General features: G+C 38.3%; 1 protein-coding gene across 1 annotated transcript in view; it reads left to right on the forward strand.

Annotated features, from left to right (window-relative positions):
• The window catches only part of GPR133 (G protein-coupled receptor 133), a 135,497-nt gene that overhangs the window by 75,853 nt on the left and 35,771 nt on the right, over positions 1-23,873 (forward strand). Inside the window, exons 16-20 of the mRNA XM_009997636.1 lie at positions 8,367-8,470; positions 11,219-11,330; positions 15,830-15,983; positions 22,292-22,358; positions 23,339-23,405. Coding sequence (XP_009995938.1) covers positions 8,367-8,470; positions 11,219-11,330; positions 15,830-15,983; positions 22,292-22,358; positions 23,339-23,405 — 504 coding nt within the window. The remainder of the gene's footprint in view (positions 1-8,366; positions 8,471-11,218; positions 11,331-15,829; positions 15,984-22,291; positions 22,359-23,338; positions 23,406-23,873) is intronic.

Raw genomic sequence — 23,873 nt, forward strand, 5'->3', positions numbered from 1 at the left:
GGTTTATGTTTGCTGCTTCTGGAGAAAGTCCAAGCAGAGGGCATCCAGGGTGATGTGCTCCCTGTGGTGGTGTCCTTGTAGTACAACAACCTTCCACTGTGCTGCAGGGTAGGAACAGCAGAGGATGGGAGATGAGATGTTCCCTCAAATAGGCATCCTCTGCTGGCACAGGGCCTCCAAAACCACCTCCCGTGCCCAGCATCCAGGGGTACCTCCCACTGGAGGGGAAATAAATGGCTGGGAGAGAGGTTCTGTTCCTGGGGTGGAGGGACAGGTGAAATCAGGAGGAGAGAGGTGAGCAGGGCTCCTCTGGCACAGTCAGATGGAGGGATGACACAAGGTGCTTCCTATGGAGTAAGCTGCATTTCAGAAATACTCCAAAGAAAATTCAGACACTATTATTTGATTTTGGGCAGCTTCCTCTCATCAGTCAGTGGGGCCCTATTTTCCTGCCAGGAAACATGCCAGCCATCTGGCAGTTTTTATATTTTATAGTGATCCAACAACTACAAAGCATGCCAGGCTATTTGTACCATCTGCCACATAAATGTCATTTCAGCAAAAGGATGGTGGACACCTGGGGACCCAGAGTTCAAAAATCCTTTTAAAGGGGAAATCATTGTCTCCTACCACAAAATAGAATTTGAGGTTTGGTTTCCCTGCCCCCAGATGACCAGTGCAGGACACAACTGAAATGTTTATTGCTCCTATTTCTCTTGAATTGGGGGGTTTTCCCCTTGCTTTCCCCTCTTTCTGTCTTGTTCAACTGTGACGGTATAAAAATTACTACCATAAAGTTCACACGTGGATGGACATTTCCAAAAAAATAATAGTTTCATACAGTCTGTGTTAGAAATTGTTCAAGCTTAAAATAAATTTTCTGAATTTCTAAAGCTAGACATTTATTTTTCATCCTTTTTGTAGCTCTTGTTTCATAATTCAGAATGGAGAATCAGTAAACATAGTTCAAGTTGCTCACCAATGGCCTTGAAAGCAGAAAAGTGTTTATAAAGGGGAAAATATTTTAAAATGTCTGATCTTGCAGCTGGAGCTATAGAGGCAGCCCATAACATTTATAGGGAGCCCAGGATTTTGAAGAGGCTTGGGGATTTGGCTGTGAGGTTCTATTTACAAAAGGAAAGACATCCTACAGTTCTTCTTTGGGGCAATATGTGTGTTTTTATTTTATTTCTCACTGTTACAGCTGAGTTTGACAGCAAGTTTTGACAATTTATGGCCTACTGGGAAAGAAGTGCATCTATTTATTATTATAGAGGCTATTTTGAAAATGTTCTAATATTGTGAAATATTTTGAAAATATAGGAGATAGGTGTGTAATATAAGTTTGGAGCATTGTTTTCCAGAATCTAGTATTGCAGTTATTAATCAAACATTGCACCCAGGAGGCATTAAAACAGCAGTCTGAAATGATAACCTTTTTTCTTAATTTTTTCAACCAGATGAGGTTCAGATTATATACTCATATAGGACAATGAAGTGGAAATAATGTGGCGTTCTCTGATTTCTGCTGGTTTGTAATTTTAATATAATTACTTTTCTCAGCATGCTTTTCATTGCTTGGAACATAAAAAGAATAATGCCTTAGTCCAGTATTTTTTCTTTTGTGTTGCATATTTAAAAAATGGATAGGCATTGCCATTTTTTCAGTCCTTGTTTATTGCCATTGACAGTTTATTTAACTGAAGAGATCTCTACAGACAGTTCAGACAGCTCTCACCCATCAGATGAAGAAGGATAAATCAGCCTATATGTTTATTCTAGTATTGTTTTGTAAACTTCCTTTGCTCTTTCCGACTCTCTCCACTTTCCCCTCCATTTTATTGCAATGAATGTTGTCCCCATGGAGAAGCACATCTCACTGGTGTGTTCACAGTATGACTGTGCTTCCTATTTCTTTTTTTCCTTACTATGCTCATCTTTCCCAAAAATGGAACACTGATCTGGATTTTTAACTCAGAGCCATTGTTCATTCTTTTGCTATTCCATTCCTTTGCCAGTACAGCTCTGTTGATTTTGCTGGGAGGAAATAGGAGACTTTCTGGTTCTGTCCTTAATCCCATAGAATTACATGGAAAAAGTTGGATGAATGCTGCAGGATACTAAACCTCTCAAATTCCTTAGAGAATTGTTTGGCAGTAACTGAATTTCACTCAGCAGAGGAGAACAAAACTGTGAAAATATGACTTTTTATTTTGGAAAAGCACAAATATATGAATGTTATAATGGTCAAAATAGCTCTTTTGTTTGAGGAGCACAAAACAGGACTCTATTTTAATCAGAATACTTAACAAAATAGCATAGATTTTCTTTCTGTGGTGCAAATGAAAGCCCTGAGCCATTTGGCAGCTAGATCTTCATGCTGACTAAAGGATTTCCCAATGCAGTTTAAAAATGTTATGATGCTGCAGCTTTATCCATCACTGTTCTCTGCTGAATATCTTTAAATTTAGTAATTCTCTACTCTTGAGTTCAGTTCATCTGCTATATTGGCCTTTTTATGCCCATACTCCCCAAAGCTTGCTGTAGGGGAAATTCAGGGCTGGGGAGCTGGACACTCTTGGCTGCAGTGCAGGCCACAGCCAGTGTGAGTCCTGAATTGAAATGGACATTTCTGAATCAAAGCCCAAGCCTGGGATAAAGGAGGTAGATACACTAATTTTCATTGAATTTTACTGGGAACTGGATATTTAATTATCCTCAACTGCTCTGAAAACATCTAAGACTCAGAGTCTGGCGAGAGACCACTGTTTCTCTGCCTGCAAAAGGCTGCTGGACTCACACTGGGTTTTATTCTCCTTGTAGCCCTCTCTGATGGACTTCAGTTTGGCTGTTAATAGGGGAACAGGATGAGTCTGCTCCTGCTGGAACAGAAAGCAGAGAACAGATGTACAAGTCTTAGGCGTATGGGCAAACGTACCTCTTTTGGTTTCAAGAGAGTATAATCTGTAAATAGAGCATTTAACATTTTTTGAGGAACAGCACAAGTCTTAGGCCTGAAATAAAAGCAGAAAAACCACACTGCTTTCTGTTACACAAACAGACATGTGAGATAAAACTTGCAAATACCTGTTTTTCTGATCCCCAAACCGTATTATAATTTGGTACAACTACTCAACTTGAGTCCTTCCTCCCTGCCATGCTTCATTTGAACTAAAAACTTGCTGTGTGTGATATGTAATGAGCAGATTACCTACTGCTTGATGATATCTTGCTCAGAACTACTTTAAAAGACAACATGAGTTTTCAAAAATACTAATTAATAGTTTGGCAGAGATATTTGGAAAATTCTAAACTTTTGATGTCACAGTGAAATTTTAAATAAGTGGCCAGCCACCAGGCTGGGCTGGCTGTAGGAAAACATTCCTTTAATCCTGAAAAGCCTCCTTTGTAGCACTTTCTTGCTGATCACTTGGAGTGGCAGAGTTAATAGAGAATGGGAATTCAAAAGCTTTACTTCTGGAAATGGCTGGTAAGGATGATTGCACTACAAGCCTGACTTTCAGAGGTGCACTTTTTCCCCCCCCTCCCCTCTAAACTTGTACTATCTGATACGTTGTGACCCTGTAAAAGAAGTCTCTGAATCAACTGTTGTTTCTGTGAGTTGTGATTGTGCAGTGCTGTTAGGAATGGCCCCACAAAAATTGTTCTTGCGGTCTCAATGAATAGACTCAGCCTCCTGAACTAAACACAGATGTTAATTTGAAAAAAACATAATGTTATGTACCTAACAAAGTGCTTGGCAAGCTGAAGGAAAACAGAGATTTGTATTGTTATTATTATTTAATATATAAATAAAGGCTTCACTGGACTGAAATTGAATTTCAGCAGCCTTTCTGGAGGCAATTAAAACCATTAGCTTCATCAGCCAAGGCCAGCATTTTAATGTATCTGAAACAGTCAGGCTGCCAAAGTTATTCATCCTTCTCTTAAATGGGTTCAGATTGCATTTAAAGGTGCAGCTTCAACAGCGTTGGCTGAGCCTTAATTTTTCATACCTACCTCTCATTCCCTCTCCCCTCAAGAAGTGTCTCATAAGATACTGTTTCAAGCCTTTGCAGAGGGGTTTGAGGGTGATTTCAGCCAGGCTGATCATCTCATGGCAGGTCTCAGTCAGTTTGATGAACAAGGTAAAAACAGTAAGTCATTGTAAATGACTCTGTGCTACAGACAGTGTGACTGTTTTGTGTTTCTGTAGTCAATTTAGCTTTTTGAATGGGCTGTTTTGCTGTATTGTATATACAGTTGCTCATTAATGTCACATAAACGAGTTTTCTGTTCTAGATACATATTAAACCATTTTTCATGTATAGACTACTGACCAAGTCTTGGAGTCTCAACTGACCTTTTCCAGGTAATCCAGAGATTAAAAGTAATAATATATTTTCATCTTCCTATGCAGTTATGTTTAAACAGAGGAGTTAGATGTCACTCATTTTCTTGTTACTAACAGCATCATAAGGGAAAAATATATATTTGGAGTCTGAGCTGATATCTTTCCAGGATCACTGCTCTGGCTATCCAGTTGCCTGTGACTTTCCAAAATAAAAGCATTGAGCAATGTTACCAACTTCTTTTAGGAATGAGAAAGAGGGTAAAACAATAAGCTAACAGTGCAGATGGGTGTAGCTACTGAGAGTATCAGACCTTTATCCCTGCTGTAAGCAACACTTCATGAAGTTGTTTACCTTACACTTGCAAGGTAAAGGGTGTTATGTTACAGCCTTAACTAAAAGGGTGGGAGTTTTGTGTGAAGTAGGGATTTTTATTTGACTGCTTGTCAAAGCTGAAACCACGATACATCTGTCTTTTAGTGTCTATAATTACTAAAACTCATGACTGCATGAGCTTGTTTCCTAACTTTTCAGCTTGCTGCAGAATAAGAGAACGGCCTCATAAACTCAAAAAAGCAAAGCCTTTTAGAAGAGTAATTTAATGTAGATTGGGACAAGCATGAGAATCAGGCTCATGGGACTACTTCACAGATTGGCCAGTGTTTATTTGGTAATTTTAATGCTGTTTTCTTTAGTAATAGCATTACAGCCTGATTAGCATTTTTATGCTGACTTACAAGATGATCCCAAATTAGTGTTTTATATTCCACACCATGCACAAAGTCTGAACATTTTCAAAAAGCCAAGCTGAGGTAAGATGAAATCAGCTCGTATCAGAGCATTGGAATTTATAGGAAATTGTTTCTTAATTGATGATGCAAAATGCTTTGACAATCCTGGTAATTTCTGAAAAGCTGCATGCTTGTCATCCATTACAGTGTGGACATAAATGTCCAGCTATGCTGTAACAGCTGGGTTGTGAGAAGTTAGTAGAGACTTGATGTTTTAAATACAGGTTCTCTTCTATCTTGTACCATATGCCTGTATTTAGAAATGGAGCTCCACATCCTGGAAATCATTCCAGACCTCTTTTTCATGCCGTATTTTCCCACTGCAATTCATGCCACGCACAGAAAAGAACTAGTTGTGAACATGGACTGCTCTCCTGAACCCCTCCAATTCACTGTTCTGCTTGTGAAGAGCTACTGCAGGCTCCACTTTTTCCTTAATAAACAAAAAATGGTTCAAAACTGCCTACAGGCTTCCTGTACATCATACTAGGCAAGATGACAGTGTGAGCTCAAATGATGTTGCTTTTGAGATAGCTGTCACCAGGCTGATGTGGGAATTGATTTAAGAGCATCATTCCTAAAGCATCATCAGATTTTGATTGTGTTTACCAAAACTAGACTAATTTTCCATCAATAGATATTGTGAAATATGTACATTATTTTAGGTTTGAATGAAAACGAACCTTCTGCATTTTGTTGGTAAGAAGTTTTTGTTTGGTTGATTGGTCTTTTGGTGGTTTTGGTGTTTTGCTCTTTTATATATATATATATATAAATATATATAATATATAATATATATATATATATTTTTTAGGAATTATTATTTTATTTTTTAATTTCTAAGTAATACAGGCTCCACTTGGAAGAGCTTGATTGATGTCTTGTCTTGCCCTGCAGGGGTTTCTGGAGGAAGTCTCAGTGAAAACCCAGAGAAAAACTTAGAGGCATGTTAGTTATGATAGAAATTAGTTAAAAAAAGATGTTTGTCTGATCATTTTCTTCTCTTGGATGTATTATGGAAAAAAACAAAGGCTTTGATTTTTGCCCATTTCCACTAGGTGGATCCCCTGCAGCTTCTGTGCTCATATGTGCTAGTAAGACATTCACTTTTGCATTGCAGATCTCATCTGCCTGTGCCAGTGCAGTGACAGACAACTGTAAATCTAAATGAGCACTGTGCAGCTTTGACCTCCATAGGGAACATTTTTTGGCTGCAGGTGCTGGGAGTGAAAAAAAGCCTTGAACTTCTGAGAAATTCTTGTTTCAAGGTGACTTGTAGCTGGAAAAGCTTCCTCTGCCCTCCTCCCGCTGAAGAACTGCAAGCCACCTGTAGCAAGAGAAAGGGATGTGTATTGGAGCAATCAGGAGATAAGGTCCATGCATTTTGGACATGAATATCGCTGATGAGGAAATCACTTCTAAACTGCCCAATTTACAGATAAATTATTCCTTTTTCAGGAATAATCTGTGAAGAATGGCTATACATGACTTCTCTGGGGGATGAGGAATGATAGGAACTCTTTTGTAGAAATTATATGGACCTTTTAAGCTGGTCCAGCACACAGAACCCTTTTGTTTCTGTAATTGTTACTATCCAAGTAAGAGAAAAGAAATGTATCTTTGGCTGAAAGAGAAAAAAAACTCAAGAGCTGCATCGTATTTCCTAGGACCTCTAACACCATAGCAAGAGTTGTCTTTCAATGCTGCTGCTGCATGGTTTAGTAGCTCTCAGATTACTGAGTGAGCCAGTCTGTTCTGCTGTAAATCTTACTGCACGTGAGCTGATACTGTTGGCAGATAATTAAAAGGAAAACATGCGTATAGAGCAGATATTTTTTAAATCTGTATTTGAAGTTTGCTTCTTTTTTCTCATAACTATATGGTATGTTATTTCTCTACTTTAGGAAGAATTTAAATGGGAAGTTTATTGGTAGAAATTGGTGGGTTTGATAATCTCTGATCAAATACTTTCTTTGGGGGAGAATTTTTATTATGTGTGGGAAAAAATAATAGAATATCCCAAACTGTGAGAAAGGATTCTTTTTTTATTAGAGTAACTTAAAAATTTGAAGATTTATTGTCTTTTTTACTATTTTTCAGAATAAATAAATATTTTTATGAGTTTTCAGCTAGTAATGTAGTTTATAGAAAATAGACATTGAGATAAAGACATAGTACTTTAAACATGAAAACTAAATCTTTCTGATTTACCACTTTTTTTTTTTTTTTTTCTTTTTCTTCTTTTTTTTCCCCCAAACATTCACTTTATGGAAATGTCAACTCTATCCAAATTAAAGTCAGGAAAAATGTTTGAAAATGCCTCTGTGGTGAGAAAACATTTTCCTGCCTAGCTCTGTTCTACTTATACATTAATACTGCCTGGCTCCCTTTGTTGGGTGTGGCTTTTTTGTCATTCCTTTATGAGAACTTGCATGGAAAATTAAAGCACACTTTCTGATTAGTTTAGGTCAAAACACACTGTCCCTCTCCCATTGAATCTAGCCAGGTTTTAACATAGATCCTAGTGGTGGGGACTATGGAGTTACAGATACTCTTCATGGAAACTCTACTTCTACAAAAGGTGCCTGTAGGTAAAAGCAGAGGCTGAAATGGAAGGTTTACACTGTGACTGCTCATGCTGGGTCTTTTCTGTAGTTTTTCATTCTGTAGATGTCAGTCCAGCCCCTTCAACTGAAGCTGAAAACATGATACATTAAACAAAACAAGTGGATTATAAATGGTCTGTGATTTATGGGTTGTCCTGGTTTGTCAGTTCTCACTGCTGTGAAGAACTTCTGGTATTTGCACAATGCTGTAAATTATTGCAGTGTGAGAGCATTAGTGAAGTGTTCTGCGAGCTGTGAAAGATCTCATTGCTGAGATTGTTTGTGCAGCCCAATAAACTGCTCCAATCTCCAGCCTGACAATATCACACAGCAGAGAAATGAACTTATTCTGAGGAAATACTGATTTAGGAAAAAAAAGAGGGAACCAGAAATGCCATGGGTATGTGGCTGCCTGGGCTGTGTGACTGTTTGGAGTGGTCTCTTAATTTCCCGTGTTAGAAACAGCAGTGAATGATTGCAAAGATCAGCTTATATATGGGCGGATGGAGGAGGAAACACTGTCTTCAGGGGGTTGACCTGTGGTTCTGGAGTGTAATAAATCAATTAATAGGGTGGGGTTTTTTTATTCATTTTTTTTTTTCCTCCCTTGTGCACAGCTAACGAGAGAACACCAGGTGGCCCTCTCCTCCATCACTTACATTGGCTGCTCTCTGTCCATCTTCTGCTTGACGATCACGCTGGTCACATTTGCTATACTGTCGTGAGTAATTTGAACTTTATACTTGTTGGGCAACTGTTGTGCAGAGAGTCAAGGAGTGCATTTCAGGCCACTGGTTAGGATCCCTTCAGGTGGCCGGGATAAAACAGAGGCTATTAATTCTACCACCGTCGTTAATGAGATTCTGCACATGTATTTGTAACAGTTCATTGGTTATTTCTAAATTACTTTAATTTTCTGAAATGGGGTGGTCTTTATATAGCAGGCTATTTCCATCCTATGAGAGTTTTTCAGATTAAAAAAAAAATAGTATATATATATATATATATTCTCCATGATTTGCTGTAGTTCAGGACTCTTTCAAGGAGGCTGTAGGAGGATTTGGTCTGGACCTCAAGGCAAATGTGATATGAGCAAGGACTGCAGGGTCACCCCCTCTTCTTCACCTGTATATATGTTTGGATTGTTTAGAGTATATGATCAGTACTGTTTGTTCCTTTTCAAATGTCTTGTCTGTAAGGCATTGGATTTATAAAGACAAGCAAGTTTGCCCAGAAAGGAAGGCTCAGTCAACATCAGCCATCTCACTTCTGTTTCATACAGCTTGTGCACAATTATATCATATAACCCACATTTTATTTTCAAGTATCCCACTGTCCTCTGTTAGGCTACTTTTCTACTGTGTTACTTTAGTAAGATGAAGAATGCTATAGGCAGTGTGAAATTCAGTCCATGGCTTATGTTTAAATCCTCTGGATCTCGGCAGAATCATGTCAGTAGCACAGCAGCACCTTTGAGGGCTCTTTGCACTGGGAACAGTTCTGCCACAAATCTGTATGTGTGTTTATATTCCTGTAGTGACAACTGAGAGTGAGGCCTGGCTAGGCTTGACATTTCTGAGAAAGATTTCTAAAACAAACATTTCTGAAAACATTTCTGAAAAAGATTTCATAGAGGTTTCTGTCTAAATGACAAAATTAAACACCTGACAAAAGGTGGAATAACTAATCCGAGGTTGTGCCGCAGATTGAGAGCACAGCAAGGAATTAGATTCTTGTCTCCTTGCACACACTAAACCATGTTATTCCTATTTAAGAGTTCAATTTTTAATTTCTGTGCCTAAGCATGTCTTTTGGACATCCTGTTAAGAGTTTCTAGGAAAAAAGGTCTTGCTGCAGCCCAGTAAACTGACTACAATGTTTGTTTGTTCCAAACCCTGTATTATTTCCAAGTCTCAAGACCTGTTGGTCATACTTGGATTAAGTGTGTAATGCATGGCAAAATCTTCTCTAAAGAAGTCCAATGTCTGCCTATCTGGCATTGCACTGTTGGCATGCTTAGGCTAAAGGGAATGATCTGCTTAATTTTTGTCTGAGAGCAAAACTGGATGTTACAGCATTTAGAAAGTAAAAGGGAGCAAAAGGAGCTGGTGTTGCTTCAGTGAGCCTGAAAACCTAAGAAACTGGAGGCAAACAGAAAACTTGGAAAGAGAGCTTGGACCCAGCTGACTGTTACAGGGTTAAGCACGCCACCTACACAGAGGATCATTCAAACTGCCAATTAAAAATAATTTAATTAGGTTCTCACTGGAGGGCAGGGCCTCATTAAACAGCTGAAGTGAAATTTTGCAATGTAGTGTTAGATGACCATGAGGTAAGTGGAGAGGAATCTGGCAAGTTCTTTGCTACTCCACATACTGGCAAGGACGGCCACTTCCCAGGAGGGAAGTCCTGATCGCCTTCTGGGTAACCATGTTCCAGTTTGAAACCACATGAAGTTCCTTATTAGAAAGTTGTTGGCACCAGGCAGCACAACCTGTCTCTTGGAATTACTTTTGGGACATTGATACTTCTTGTCTCCATCTTCACTCCCTTGCAATGGAGCTCTTGCTACAGCTGTGCTGGAAGAGCAAGGCTGACAGCAAGCCCTCATCTGCATTGTCCAGTATCCGTCGTCCTGCTGCAGGCAACACACATGATGTGTCACCAGTGGTTGCAAAAGCCATCACAGTCCAGCATGATACAATAAAGAGATGGGAGTGGGTACTGCTGTGTGAGGAAGTGCTGCCATTCACATAGTCAAACAGTCTAGGCCCCAGAGGCTGTCAGAGGGTTCTGAAATGTTCAGAGAAGCGGTTTTGTTTATTTTTTATTTTCTGTTTCTGGGTGAGAACAGAAACATGAGGGCAGAAGACTCCCAGGAAAGTAAGTTCTTGCTAGATTTTCAGTGCATTTTTGCAAAGTCAGAAGAGATTGTTTCAAGCGGTGTTGTAATCAAGGTCAGGTCCCTGACCAGACAGACACTGCCCATCTGAATAAGAAGCCGTAGCTCCTGTGGTCAAAAGCTGAGAACAGTAAAGTAAAAATTGTAACCAGAGTTTCTTCATGGTCCCTTATTTTTAATACAGGTGAATATCACCAGAATGAAACCAGAAACTCTGTGGTGTAGTGTGGGCTGGATGGTGCAAGGAGCAGTGTGTTTTCTGTGAGGTGCAGATCTGACTTCCTTCACAGCTCAGCATTATTCAGGATCAAGCCCTTTGTTAATATTGTATCACAAGTCATTAGCAGAGCTAGTTAATATGCAAATCAGTCTTCCTGCTGCCTTCAGGACAGCAGCAGAATTTGCAAGAAACTATTTAGTTACCACTCCATCCTTGTGGAAGGACATCATGACAGCCCCACAAAGTGAGTGACCAAAAGCTAATCACAGTGCTTGGTGATCAATCAAGAACACGTTCATGCTCCTTGGAACGCTGTTTCATTCATGTGTCTTTCTATCCCCTGCCAGGTCTGTCAGCACCATCCGCAACCAGCGTTATCACATCCATGCCAACCTGTCCTTTGCTGTCTTGGTGGCTCAGATCCTGCTCCTCACCAGCTTTCAATTCAGCCCTGGGACGGTAAGTGCTAGGAAGAGTGATTGTGTTCTTTGTGAGGCATCTCCATGGAATGAACACGTGCCATATATAAGAAAGTGTCTAGCATGCAAGATCTTATATTTTCAACATGCCTTAGCCAGAAATTACACTCTACAACACTGGATAAAGCCTTCTGTGCATCCAAGTAGTGTTATCATAGTATCCAGATGTGTCTGGATGTTTGCAAAAGCGAAAGTGATGCTCACCTACCAAATGGAAAAATGGCCATTGCAATGTAGTACATTTCAGTGCAGTGTTCAAATCACACGGCTGGCTGATGTCTGCCTGGCATGGCTGGTGTTTTCTCTCATCCATTCTCTGTATTGAAAAAACAGGAACTCTGCATTGGAGAAAAGTGTATGAATTTTGTATTTAGGTGAGGTATTTGTATTTCTGTTAGAGTTTTAGGTTAGGTTTGGTTGGTTAAGTTGGTTGTTGTTTTTTTTTTTTCAGGGGGACAGGTTGGGTTTTTTAATTGCCTGTTATCTGCTGTGGTGCAGTTTGTCCCTTTTTTTTCCGCATTAAAAAGTAATTTGATTCCTGTTGGAAGGTAATGAGCTTCTTGATGAAGCTGTGACAACTTCTGCTTTCCTGAAAAGCAAAATAGAAGGTCTTTGGTTTTTTGCTCATAAAGTTTAACTTCCATGGTAGAATACACTGCTTTTCTGAGCAGCAGATTTATTGACTGTGTTCTGTACTCTGGAAATTTAGATTATTTTAAAGTATCTTCATGTTTATTTGACCTGACCAATAATCAATGAGAAAGGTATAGCAACTATTGCTTAATTAGCCAGCAGTGGCAGAAACATTACCTCTAAGTATTGCTGCATAGGAGTTTAAGCCAAGATCCTCAGAATTGTAAAACATGGGTACACTTCCCTGGGCATCTAAGGCAACCACTTAATCAAATGAGAAACACCTTAATATTGCTTACATGGTACTTGAGCTCTGTGCATGGATAAGCTGCTTCTGCCTGATCACATAGACTGAACTTGAAATTACAGATTGATCTTATGGATCTACCACTGCAGGTGGGAATTCCTTAGGCAGAGTAGCAGGATCTAAACCATTAAAACTGGCATCTGAAACAGCTGGGTTAGATTAAGACAAATATGCCAAGCTAACAGTATTAACATACCAGTAAAACTAATTTGTTTCCACTGTTGTGTTTAAAAAAATGTGTTTAGAGTAACATAAAGTCTGTTGATGGGAAGTCCTACCTGCAAAAAGGAGAAATAAAACCTGATTTTAAAATAATCTCCCAGTGTGCTCTGTTTTTGTAATGGTCAAAACCTGGCTACCTTGATGACTGCCTGTTGCTACATATAACTTTTGACAAACAACAAACAGCATCTATTAATCTTTTATTCTTTTTATTCTCAATACAAGAAGTTAGGAGGTTTTTATACTCTTCATTTTGTGAATAAAGCAGCTACTTAAATTTATATTCAGCTCAACTGGGATCCCTTGAACTTCTCTTAAGTTTATAAATAACAAGAATATCTGGTTGTACATTGGCTATTACCTGAAGAACTAAAAACACTTTGTAAGACTAACTTGGTATTCTGTTTAACATTCAGATGGGCACCAACAGTGTTTTTCCAGCACAACAGGAAAATTTAATGTGTTTGCTATTTGCAATTCTACATCAGTGTATTGAGGTGTTTCTCACTCAGTACTCCTGCCTGGCATTGTTTAAAACCCCTCCAAATAGAAACATGCAATGAGCTACTTTTATTTATGATATATGTATCTGCAGAAATTAAAAAATGTATATCAAAGCAGCACACAGATTGCAGGGAAGGACCTTTTTAGTCATTTCTATACAATGTCGTAAGATTGCCACTTAACTGGGAAACACTATTACAAGTGGAATTTAGAAAATATATGCAAATTTACTTCCCTGTTTTAAGACTGTCCTCAGGAAACAAATCACTTCCTTTCTGTGAAGGCTTTCAGAGAGTCTGCTTTACTTTCTCACCAACTGTAACATGGTGAGTCTTGCTACTGCCTTGACTGATTTTTCTATTTCCAAAGTCTCACAAGTAGTCAGCTGTAAGAGCAGCAGTAATGAGATCTGTCTTTTTGGAGGTATTCTGCTAAAAGTGGTGTGCATCATATGTTACAGCAAGGGACACCTGCTTGTTTTTAACACAAAGTCTCAGTGCCTCTTCTATCCCTTTTTCTAGAAGGCAATTCTGCCATTTAAGAGTACCTTCAAAGTCATAATGCACAAATACAGAATGAGTAGCAACTTCACTGTGGATTTTATATAAAAATCTGCAAATCAGTATTATACAAAATTATACACAGACCAGCCTCCTACTCCCTTCAACCATGTTTTCTTGTTCTGCTGTTTTGTGACTCACATTGTTTGGCTACTCACAAATTGGAAAGTATCCATTTGACAGAACTAGCTTGTAAGCCAGCTTTATGCTGCATTTATATTTTTGTGAACTGATCTGGTAGAAATCAAAAGGCATTACAATGGATTTCACAGCCTTATGATAAAATTAACTGGAACAGTTTTCACAGTTTTTGTCAATAAGCAAATCTGCTTTAGTTACATGTCACCAAACATTGTGAAATACTAAAACACTTACAGATGTCACTGGTATGAATGAAAACCAGAGTTATTGCTTTTTAATATATGTAGTCACTGTGGATTTGCATTAGAATGCCCTTGCACTGGCACAGAACCATCTGAGCACCAGTAAGAAGGTATCAGAAAGCTTCAATTTTTGCATTACTATCAAGTCCCGATGTTTTAAATTTCATTAGTGTACAAATTCCAAAACCATCAACAAAAGAATAAAATGCCAACACAGGGCAGCTAAGCTAATGCAACAAAGGGAACTAATGATTAATAACTGCAAACCACTGTGGCAGCAAACTGGTTCCTACTGGTAATGCTTCCTTGGCACACAAACTCCACCTGCCTGGAAACCTTACTGTGACTTGACAAGGTGAGAGTTGGAAACCTTGAAGAAAATGAACCAAAAAGTCTTTCCCTTTGCACAGACTGCACAAAGCAACCCCTCTGAAATTCTGTAGGTGTCACAGAAGGGATGTTGAAATACAGAGCAGAATGACCATCATCAGTGTGCTACAAGATGTGAAACTGAGATATAGCTGGGAGTCGTTCCAAGAGCATGTTTTAAATGTGCCTTAACTGAAAGCAAACCAAAGAAGGTTATCTTGTGGTGAGATAATTGACAGCCACATCTGTTCAATTGCTGTCTGATGAGCAAAACGACTCGTGGTGAGACATCCTCGAAAAGCAATTAGTGGGGAAAGGAGAATGTGCCTTGTGACTACGTGAGGCATGGGGAAAAAGGAAGGATTAGGTTTTCCTGTAGTGAGGCAGGCTGATAGGAGACTTAGAGAAAAACTTAAAGATATCTTTGTAGAACAAATTAAGGAGAAGACAGATCTTAAGCTCAGACTGCATTTCCAGTAGCCCACAGTGGGCCACAAGGACTGAGGCTAGTGTAGACTTAGTAATGGCACTCCTGTCTTTTTGGGCAGTATTTGTTTTACTTCGAAACATGTTGTTATTTAAATTGGAAAAGATAGTCCAGTTTTCACCAGGTGGGCTCACTTTATAGATGGTATTTTTTCATTGCTTAAACTTCACTTTTTGTTCCTGTTACCTGATTCTTGATAGCACATAAATGACTACAAAGGAGTATTTGAATTGTCTGTAAACATCCTACAGAGTTTTTCACTTATTTCCTTAATCACTAGCTGTGTTCTTGTCAAATATTTCTTCATATACAGCTGGTACATATGACTGTGGGAAACTGAGAATTCAAACAGGTGAGCAAACTAGATGCCCACCACAGACCAATTAGGACACAAGAGCCAGTGATAGCTTGCTGTAATTTTTTAAAATGTTTATATTAGTATTACTGATGGAGGAGCATAGGAGACACGTACAGAATTGCTAATCAGGAAAGACAGACAATGGAATACAGTGTAATTTAAATTGTATGTTATCCTATTTTTAATATGAAAAATAGCAAAGCAGGAAAACCACACCGAGGGTGGGAGACCTGTACCCCCACTTCTTTGACTCTCCTGTATTTACTGCAGGCTCAGCAACAGGATGTCAACCCTTCAGTTTTGAGCTCTTAAACAGTCTGTAGACTTTAGTAGGAGTATTGCTCCTACTATCATAAATACTCAGTTTGGATTTCCACATTGAATTTGTCCATGTTTGTTTTTTTTGCTAAAAGGTAAGAGGCTTTGTTACTCTGAAGCTTTCTGACAATACTGTAAGAAAAATTAAAATCTCTAGTGCCTTGTTTTTGAAGACTGTTTTGCTCCATTGATTTAGCATTTAACATGTAAAGAAGAAAATCAATAAGAAATATAGAAGAAAATCAAGAAGAAATCAAGAAGAAAACAAGAAGAAAACTGGAAAACAAATAAGACTGCATCACAAAGGAGTAATGTATTAATTTTTGTTCTTAATCTAGGTGCCGTGCAAGATCTTGGCTATTCTCCTACATTTTTTCTTCTTGAGTGCCTTTGCCTGGATGCTTGTGGAGGGATTTCATCTTTACAGTATGGTGATCAAAGTATTTGGGTCAGAAGAGAGCAAGCACTTATATTATTACGGAATTGGGTGGGGTAAGTGTTTAGTGTCTGCTTGCTTGAAGTCTTCTCACTGTAGGACAAGATTATATTCAGAAGCATATGTAAAATTGTCACCTTATGGTCACAGTTTGCCTTACTGAGTGTATGTTTGTGGGAAAAGACAGTTAATATTTTTTCTGACTGTAATCAGACTGTAGAATGTACATTCCCTAAACCTAAACCCACTGCAGTAAATGCCATGTCCTCACTAAGACAGATCAGATCCTTAATTACCAAATCAATAGCAGGAGTGTGGGAGAGAGGTCTCACTGCAATGATAGGTTCTTTTTTTGGTTCTAACTCACAGCACTGGCTTATATTATCTGTACTCTGCAATTCATACATAAGAAATTGGTGCAGAATCACAAGACCTCATTAGCTGATGTTTTTTGCCTTAGATGATAAAGTCTGTACAGAATCTCATTTTTATTATTAAGAAAAAAAATAAATTAAAAAAAGTAGTCTTATGACACAGGAATCTCACAGATAACAATTCACAGCTTTTTTAATGCTGTGATGGAAGTATAATCCATGTGCATATCGAGGACTCAAAACTGAGTATGTTGTTCCAGACTCTTCACAGCATATGAAAGCTACTTTGCTTTCACTGTTCTGGCAGCACAGCAATGGTGCTTGACAAACCTTCACATTTAGAAAAAGATTAAAACCTCATTCTTTGAGTCAAAAGGAGAGATGTAAAAAGCTAGAAAAGGAATATCCATGCAATTACAGATAATTTCAAAATAATGTAGCACATGCATTATCTTTATCCCCAAAAATTCATTTGGAAGCTGAAAGAAGACAAGTCACTCCAATAATACAGACCTACTGAAGTCATAATTGGAATATTTAATACCTATTGGCCCCCTCCAGATCTTGGTCATATTAATGCTCTTCATATATAAATATTTCAACAGCTGCCTACTTTTTTTTTTAAATAGAATCATAGAATGGCTTGAGTTGAAAGGGACCTTAAAGATCATGTAGTTCCAACTCCCATGCATAGCCAGGGACACCTCCCACTAGATCAGATTGCTCAGGATCCCATCCAACCTAGTCTTGAACACTTCCAGGGATGGGACTTCCACAGCTTTCCTGGGCAGCCTGCTAAATGTAGAGAAATCTGCTGATGTTAGAGAAGTTTGTTGTGTATTTATTTAATACAGAGCTCATGGAATACAAATTCAAGTGGACCAAACCAAAGAAAATGTTCTCATAAGCCCTTGAGGTCTATTTCTCCTTCAGAAATACTATTTAAAAAGCCCCAACAGTTAATAAAATAATAAGAACTGGCATTTAATTCACTGGGGTATTTTCTTACAGCAGATGCTTTGATTAACTCCATTTACAATAAAGAATTAATTGCCTTATGAAAATAAACTAATGATTTAGATGTGCTGCTATTTACCTTTGCCCTTTTTTCTGCCATTTTGTGTAAGGTTTGTTTATTGTAAAAAAGCAGTGATTGACAAAGGAACTAAGAAGACAAAAGGATAAACATGGCATCTGACTGCAACATGACTAATATTAAATGTTGCACTTTACCTCATTTTATTGCAAGATGATTGCTACAACTTGATTAGTAGTAATCAGCACAATGAGTACATAGCCTGTTGGTACATCACCAAATGGTTACTAAAAAGTCTCTTCAGGGTTATTTTAAGTTTGCTTTGGACAGCAATCCCTCAGGCTCAGCAGTAGGTATTTCTCATCAATATAGATGTACATCCAAAATGCAGGAGTCACCAGCAAGTAGAAGTTTCTGTATCTTCGCAATGCTCTTCTTGGCAAGGGTTGTGTAAGAAACCCAGTACTAAGCTCTGTTTCTTAACTGTAGCAAAGGTACAGTTGGAGTGAGATAGTGGAAGACATCACCAATGTAGTATTAAAATATTTCTCTATGTAAACCTTTCAAAAGCCCTTTTTTTTTTGACAGATTATTTTAATTTTGGAAAGTGTGTTCCAACTATTGTTCCTACAAGGACTTAAGGATAAAAAAAAAAGTTTTCTGAAATCCAGTAAATCTACCATGTTTCTGGGAAAGCAGTTTGTATTTGGATTTTTTTTAAAATATAGCTTAAAGTATTTACATTTGAATAAAATACTAAACTTCCTTAATCATATCTGACATCATGTCTTTGCTGCAAGTGTGTTTAAACATCCCTCAAGTAATTTAACTTGGCAATTGCATTCCAAATTATTTATCTTTTGATAAGTATCAGGGTAATAGATGTTACTGAATAATGATGCTTTTAAAGAGAAAATCCCTATTGCAGTGTTCATTACTTAAATGCTTAAAAGAGCACCCAAGTTTGTCAGTTCCCAACTTTCTCTTTTGATAGCAAACTGACACTGAATATGAAAATAAGTTATTAATTAGAGATTAAGCCTCAGTGCTGCCTTCAGCAGCAGCCTGTGCTCATGTTCTGCAGGGCAGAGTTTGGGTTATTCCTTTGTGAAATTGATGAAAGTACAATAAAGGGAATTTACATATATTCCATAAAATTCCCACAGTGAAACAGAAATTTTGCAAAGCTGGGGAAAGAGGCTAAAAAGATTTTGTCCTAAAATTATTTTATTTGGCTTTTAAAATGGGGGTAAGTTTGGATTGAATGCAACTGTCAAAAGGAAGCAGAGCATTCTTGTGCCATCCATAACAGATATACTTTCTCCAGTATCTAATAAAAGTGAGCAGGTTTTTATACTTTGGCTTACCTAATTATTATACTGAGTAAGATGGTTGAAAGAAGTTGAAGGAACGAATGTCTCATCTCATGTTAGTGAAGAAGTGTGAATGCATTTGCCTTTTGTGCAAACTCTTAGTTCCTGGAATAACGAGAAACCCCAGTCCTGAATTAAAAAACCTAGACCTGTCATTCTTATTTAAGCAGAACCACTGGGCTAGATATATGTTAAAAGTTTGCAAAGCCTATAGTAAGGACAAGTTGAAACTTGAAGCAATAAGAGATGTGGACAAGGAACTCCACACTATCACTGACAGCCTAAGATCAGTGGGATTTCTGAGAGACACTAACTCCTATAAAATGAATTCAACAGTAATCAGAGAGACAGGATATGGGAAGAGCTGATTGAAGTTCCTGTGATTATCTTTAGTCCCAAGGGTGCTAAAATTACCTCAAAGACTTCAGTTGTCAGGAATTCAAAAGAAGAGCAATTTGAGGAAGGTGATAATATCCTTTAAAACCACCTTGAGACTGATTGGGGGGAAAAAATACTTTGTTGCCTGGATGATTCAGCATAACACACACACAGATTATTGTAGCAAAACTTTTTGCACCCACCTATTTGTAGGATGCTGATGACAGTTTGTGATATTGGAGATCTTGCTGTGGCATTTTTGCCTTAACATGTTTCCCTATTTCAGACAATATCCTTTCCTTTAGAGACTGCCTTAGAATGCGGATTTTGTTCTGAGCTGTCAAAAGACCTGAATTTCTTTATTTACTCTTGCTTGATGTAGTCCTAGGCTTCTGCATAGATACTATGAAACACAGCAGAAGAGAATCACAGAACAAAATCAATGGGAGAATATACTTTTCCCAGTCATGCAAGGTAGATCTTTTCAGTATTTGGAAGCGAATATACTTTCATTTGGGTCTAATGCTTCATCTTTTTCAATAAATTGCACATGTAGCCTTTTAGAATTAATGTGCTAAATTTGCTTTGAATTGTCTGCTGCAGAGTGTCTATTGTTAATAGGCTTCCTGTGCCAGGTATGAAGAGTTTCTGCCTGCTCTGCTGCCTATATTTTGATGCTGAGCTGGGGAGGTAGCTTTAAATTATCTGGCTTGGGGAGCTGGAGTACTGGAGCTGCAGCAGCACAGGGCTCCATATGGACTGATTTACACCTTTTGAATTGATACTGCCTTGCTCTAGGACCACGAGGACACAGGTGACACCAGTGCCATAGATCAGCTACCAGAAAGGTGTGCAAAAATATTTTCATCTGGTGTTATGCTCTGGAACGCATGGTCTATTGCATCATAAATGTGGTGATTTGGAGTAGGGTTGGTGAGTGTATTTGTAACCTCTGCTAACTGAGAAAATATTCAGATACAGTAAAACCCCATAATAATAATTCTGTCACGCCTGATAACCAGTGCCAGCACATTAACATTACCTAACTAAACTTCACAGCTCTTGTGTAACTATTACTGACAAAAGATTAAGCAAACATTCTTACTGTTGTGTATAATATATAATCCATATGAATTCTTCAGTCCATATAAAATCTTATGATCCCCTTAGCCTAAATATGTTTTCTTCTTTTAACCCTAAGGGATTTATTGAATGGTTGATTCTTAAAGGGAAAATGCTCCAGTTTTACTGTAACAAAACCTTGATTCCATTGCCATCTACCATTTGCTATATTGTTAGTGCAAAGAAAAGGCAAACATTGCACTACAGACTGCAGACCATTTTACTCTCACTGACTTAAGAGCTCTTTTTATGCAGATGAGTGTTCTATGTTTCATTTGTGTTTTATTATCTTCCAAAGGAATTCTGTATTTAATTTTCTTCTTCACTGCCATATAAAATTGATAAAGAGTCATATTAAATCCTTTGAATATCCAGCCTTTGACTTGGAAAGAAAAAGGCAGCTGAGCAGTATGAAAAAAGAGCTAGTTGCACCACACAGGTATTTTTGCTTTTGTGACAAAGTCCCTGCTGTGGAAAGACAACTTGCATCAGAAGACACACAGTGCCAATCAACGATGCCTGCTCAGCAACTGAGGATGTGATGGGGAATGTGTAGACTTGCCTGTGGGACCTTTAGCCCAGGTAGCTCACATACCCATGGCAGACTGAGTTTCAGCAGATAAACTTATGTCTGTGCTTAATTGCTCTGTTGGATATAATTACTATTGTTTGAATGTGTGTAGGAATCTCCCTTCTTAACTAGACAAATGTGAGAGTAAACTAAAATTTGGTCTTTGCTTAGGGATTACACAAATATTACTTCTAAGGAGTTATTGCTGATTTGGACAAGCATGGGAGAGCAGAATCAAGTCAATGGAATATTAAACTCCATTATGCAGATTTGATTTCAAAGTCTAAGACTTAAACAATGCCTGAAGATGCTGCTGCTTAACTACTGAATATTTTTTTTATAAATACAAGGTGCTTCTAGCCAAACTTATTACAGAACAAAAATACTTCTTCAGGAAATTATAGTTCTGTCATTACAGGAAATTTTTACAGAATTTTATGGGGAAAATTTTATTGGTAAGATTAAGCAGAAATTGCTTGTCAGAGGATTTTGTAAAGTCTCATGCAGAAACTTTGAAGAATTTAAAAGAAAATTGAAACTTTAAGCTATCATTCATAATACTCTGTCTGGGACCTGGTTATTAAATTCCATGAGATGATAAAAACCCAAACCTTCACATTTTATTAAATCATGCAGGAATTAACAGACAATAATTTAATATTTAGAGGGATGAAGTTTTACTATATTCAGAGCTATTGGCAAGAAAAAACCTCACTTCCTCTCCCTCTCCTGGCCTGGAAAGCTGAGCTAAAGTGACACAGCAGGGTCTGGCAGTGTTGGGGACCATGGAGTGACAGCTCCCCCAACAGCAGAGCTGTAATTTGCCTTTGTGTAATTCCTGTGTAATCCCATAAAGCACTCCTCTGCCTCCCAGGATGCATGCAGCACACTGGAACTGTCAAAACCCATCTGGAAACAGAATCTACTTGAAACAGAGAAATCGTGTAGAGCTATTACATATTGATCTTAAAATGAGTCTTGGCTGGGCATCTGAGTGGGATCTGAATTTGCTTCTGTCTTTTCTTAACTGTCTCTTGCTGGTGATGCGGTCAACAACTAAACGTTGCCATTTCTGTCCTCTCTCCTGCTAGTCTCGCAGCCCTGTGAAAGACTCAACTTTGTTTTCTGGTTTGTTTTGAATTCTTGAACGAGGTGCACTTACCTGGGGGGGAAATGATTAAGCTAAGCCTGATCCCGCTCCACAGGAGAGCACTGCTTGAATTACAAGAGACAGAAATTATACAAACAAAAGCCAGGCTGAAAAAGGACTATGCTTCTCAATGAAACTAGCACTAATTCAGTTTAATTGTTAAACTAGTGCTTTAATGAAAAGTAATTTTATTTATCTGACATTAATCGATTAAAACATGATATATTACACAGCTGCAGGAGGATGTTGAGTTAGACTTAATTCTAAAATTACTCTGAGCTGTTCCATTGTCCATGTGAAATGTAGCTGAACTTGTCTGGAAAACACACTAATACTGCCACAAACTTTGCCTTTTTGCAGGCTGCCCACTGGTGATTTGTGTAATTTCTACAACATCGTCCCTGGAAAGCTATGGAGAAAGTGGCAAGTAAGTATGGAAAAGTCATTCCAGGTACAATAAGGATGAAAAATCTGATGAGGAAAAGCAATGGTAAATTTGTTAACAGAGCCATAGTCCTACAAGATCCTGCTGACGAGCAGTGGAGGCAGCCTGGACAAACCAACTCTTGTGTGGGGCTGTTTTCAGACCTAGAAGCCTCAGTTTTGCTTTTCACTGCTGAGGTGATGCTCCTGAGACGTTTTGCCTGTTTTTCCCTTTTGCTGCAGAGGCACAAGGCCTCCTGCAATGAGCTCCCTGCTTATTTTTCACAGAGAAGAAAGTGCAGGCCGAAACGTTTCTAACATAATGAGAATAATCTTTGATTAAGGGCATTTAATCTTTTGAAGAAAACTGCAGTTAAACATTTGAAGATCTAGAATTAATGTTGTTACAAATTTTGAAAACTAATTTTCTTTCTAATTTGTAAAAAGAAAATTTATCTGAGAAAACACCTTAGGGTTCAGTTCTATCATAATGTAAGCAAAGGATGTGGAGCAAGAGTTATATTTTGTGTGTGGTGAACTAGCTTGTACTGTCACTGCTGCAGGAAAGACTTGTGAAGTTGACAATGTGTTTCCCAGCCAGGGAAGGCAGGGAGGGCTCCAATTTGTCTCCTGCTACAATGACAGGACTCGTAGCACTGAAATGAGTGCCTGAGATACAGGATAAAGGAACAACAAATAATAAATAAAACCTTTCCTTTCATCCCATATTTCTGCCCCTAATGCTATTGGAAGGCATGCTGGGGCAGAAAGCTGTCACTGACTCTCTGTAAGATACAAATCAAAATGAGATCTTGCCTCAGATTCCCTGAGCACAAAGGAAAACAGAGCTTCTTATTGATGCTCTATCATATCTCTTGCTTTTATATTTCATTGGTCTTTTTACACTTTCTTTTTAAAATTAAGAACATTAGTAATTACATGACCGTGTGTTTAATCTAAAATCATTCTGATTTTTCTCTGCAGCTGCTGGCTTTCACTGGAGAATGGAGCAATCTGGGCTTTTGTGGCACCAGCACTGTTTGTAATTCTGGTAGGTAAACCCACTACTGCTAGGTTTTTTTGCAGGTCTGTCTCTGCCACAGCAGAAGTAGCTGAAGGTCTCATGTCAGGCCTTGTGCCAGGCCAGTAGAACCAACTGAATGATAGAGACGAACGATCCAGAATTATTTTGTGTATTGTGTTGTGCATTCTCTCACTGTTAATTTCACTTTTCTGAGACAAAAATACAACCTAAACTTTGGGAGATCCCTCTCCTGAAACAGCCTTGTTGGGACCATTACTAACTGCATAGAATTGGGTAATCTTGAGAGCTTTAAGAATTCTCAAGAAGATCTCCCAAAAGAACAAACTCTGTGGCTTGTGTTTCCTATATACCATTGAAATCTGAAAGGCTGATTCCACCGCATTGGAAATTGAAGCTTTTCCTTATAGAGGGCTCACTTTCCTCAGTGAAGCTGAGTGTTCTCAGTGAACATCATCATGGGCAGAGTTTGGAAGC

Source organism: Chaetura pelagica, unplaced genomic scaffold, assembly GCF_000747805.2.
Source record: "Chaetura pelagica isolate M959 unplaced genomic scaffold, ChaPel_1.0 scaffold45, whole genome shotgun sequence".
Classification (NCBI taxonomy): Eukaryota; Metazoa; Chordata; class Aves; order Apodiformes; family Apodidae; genus Chaetura; species Chaetura pelagica.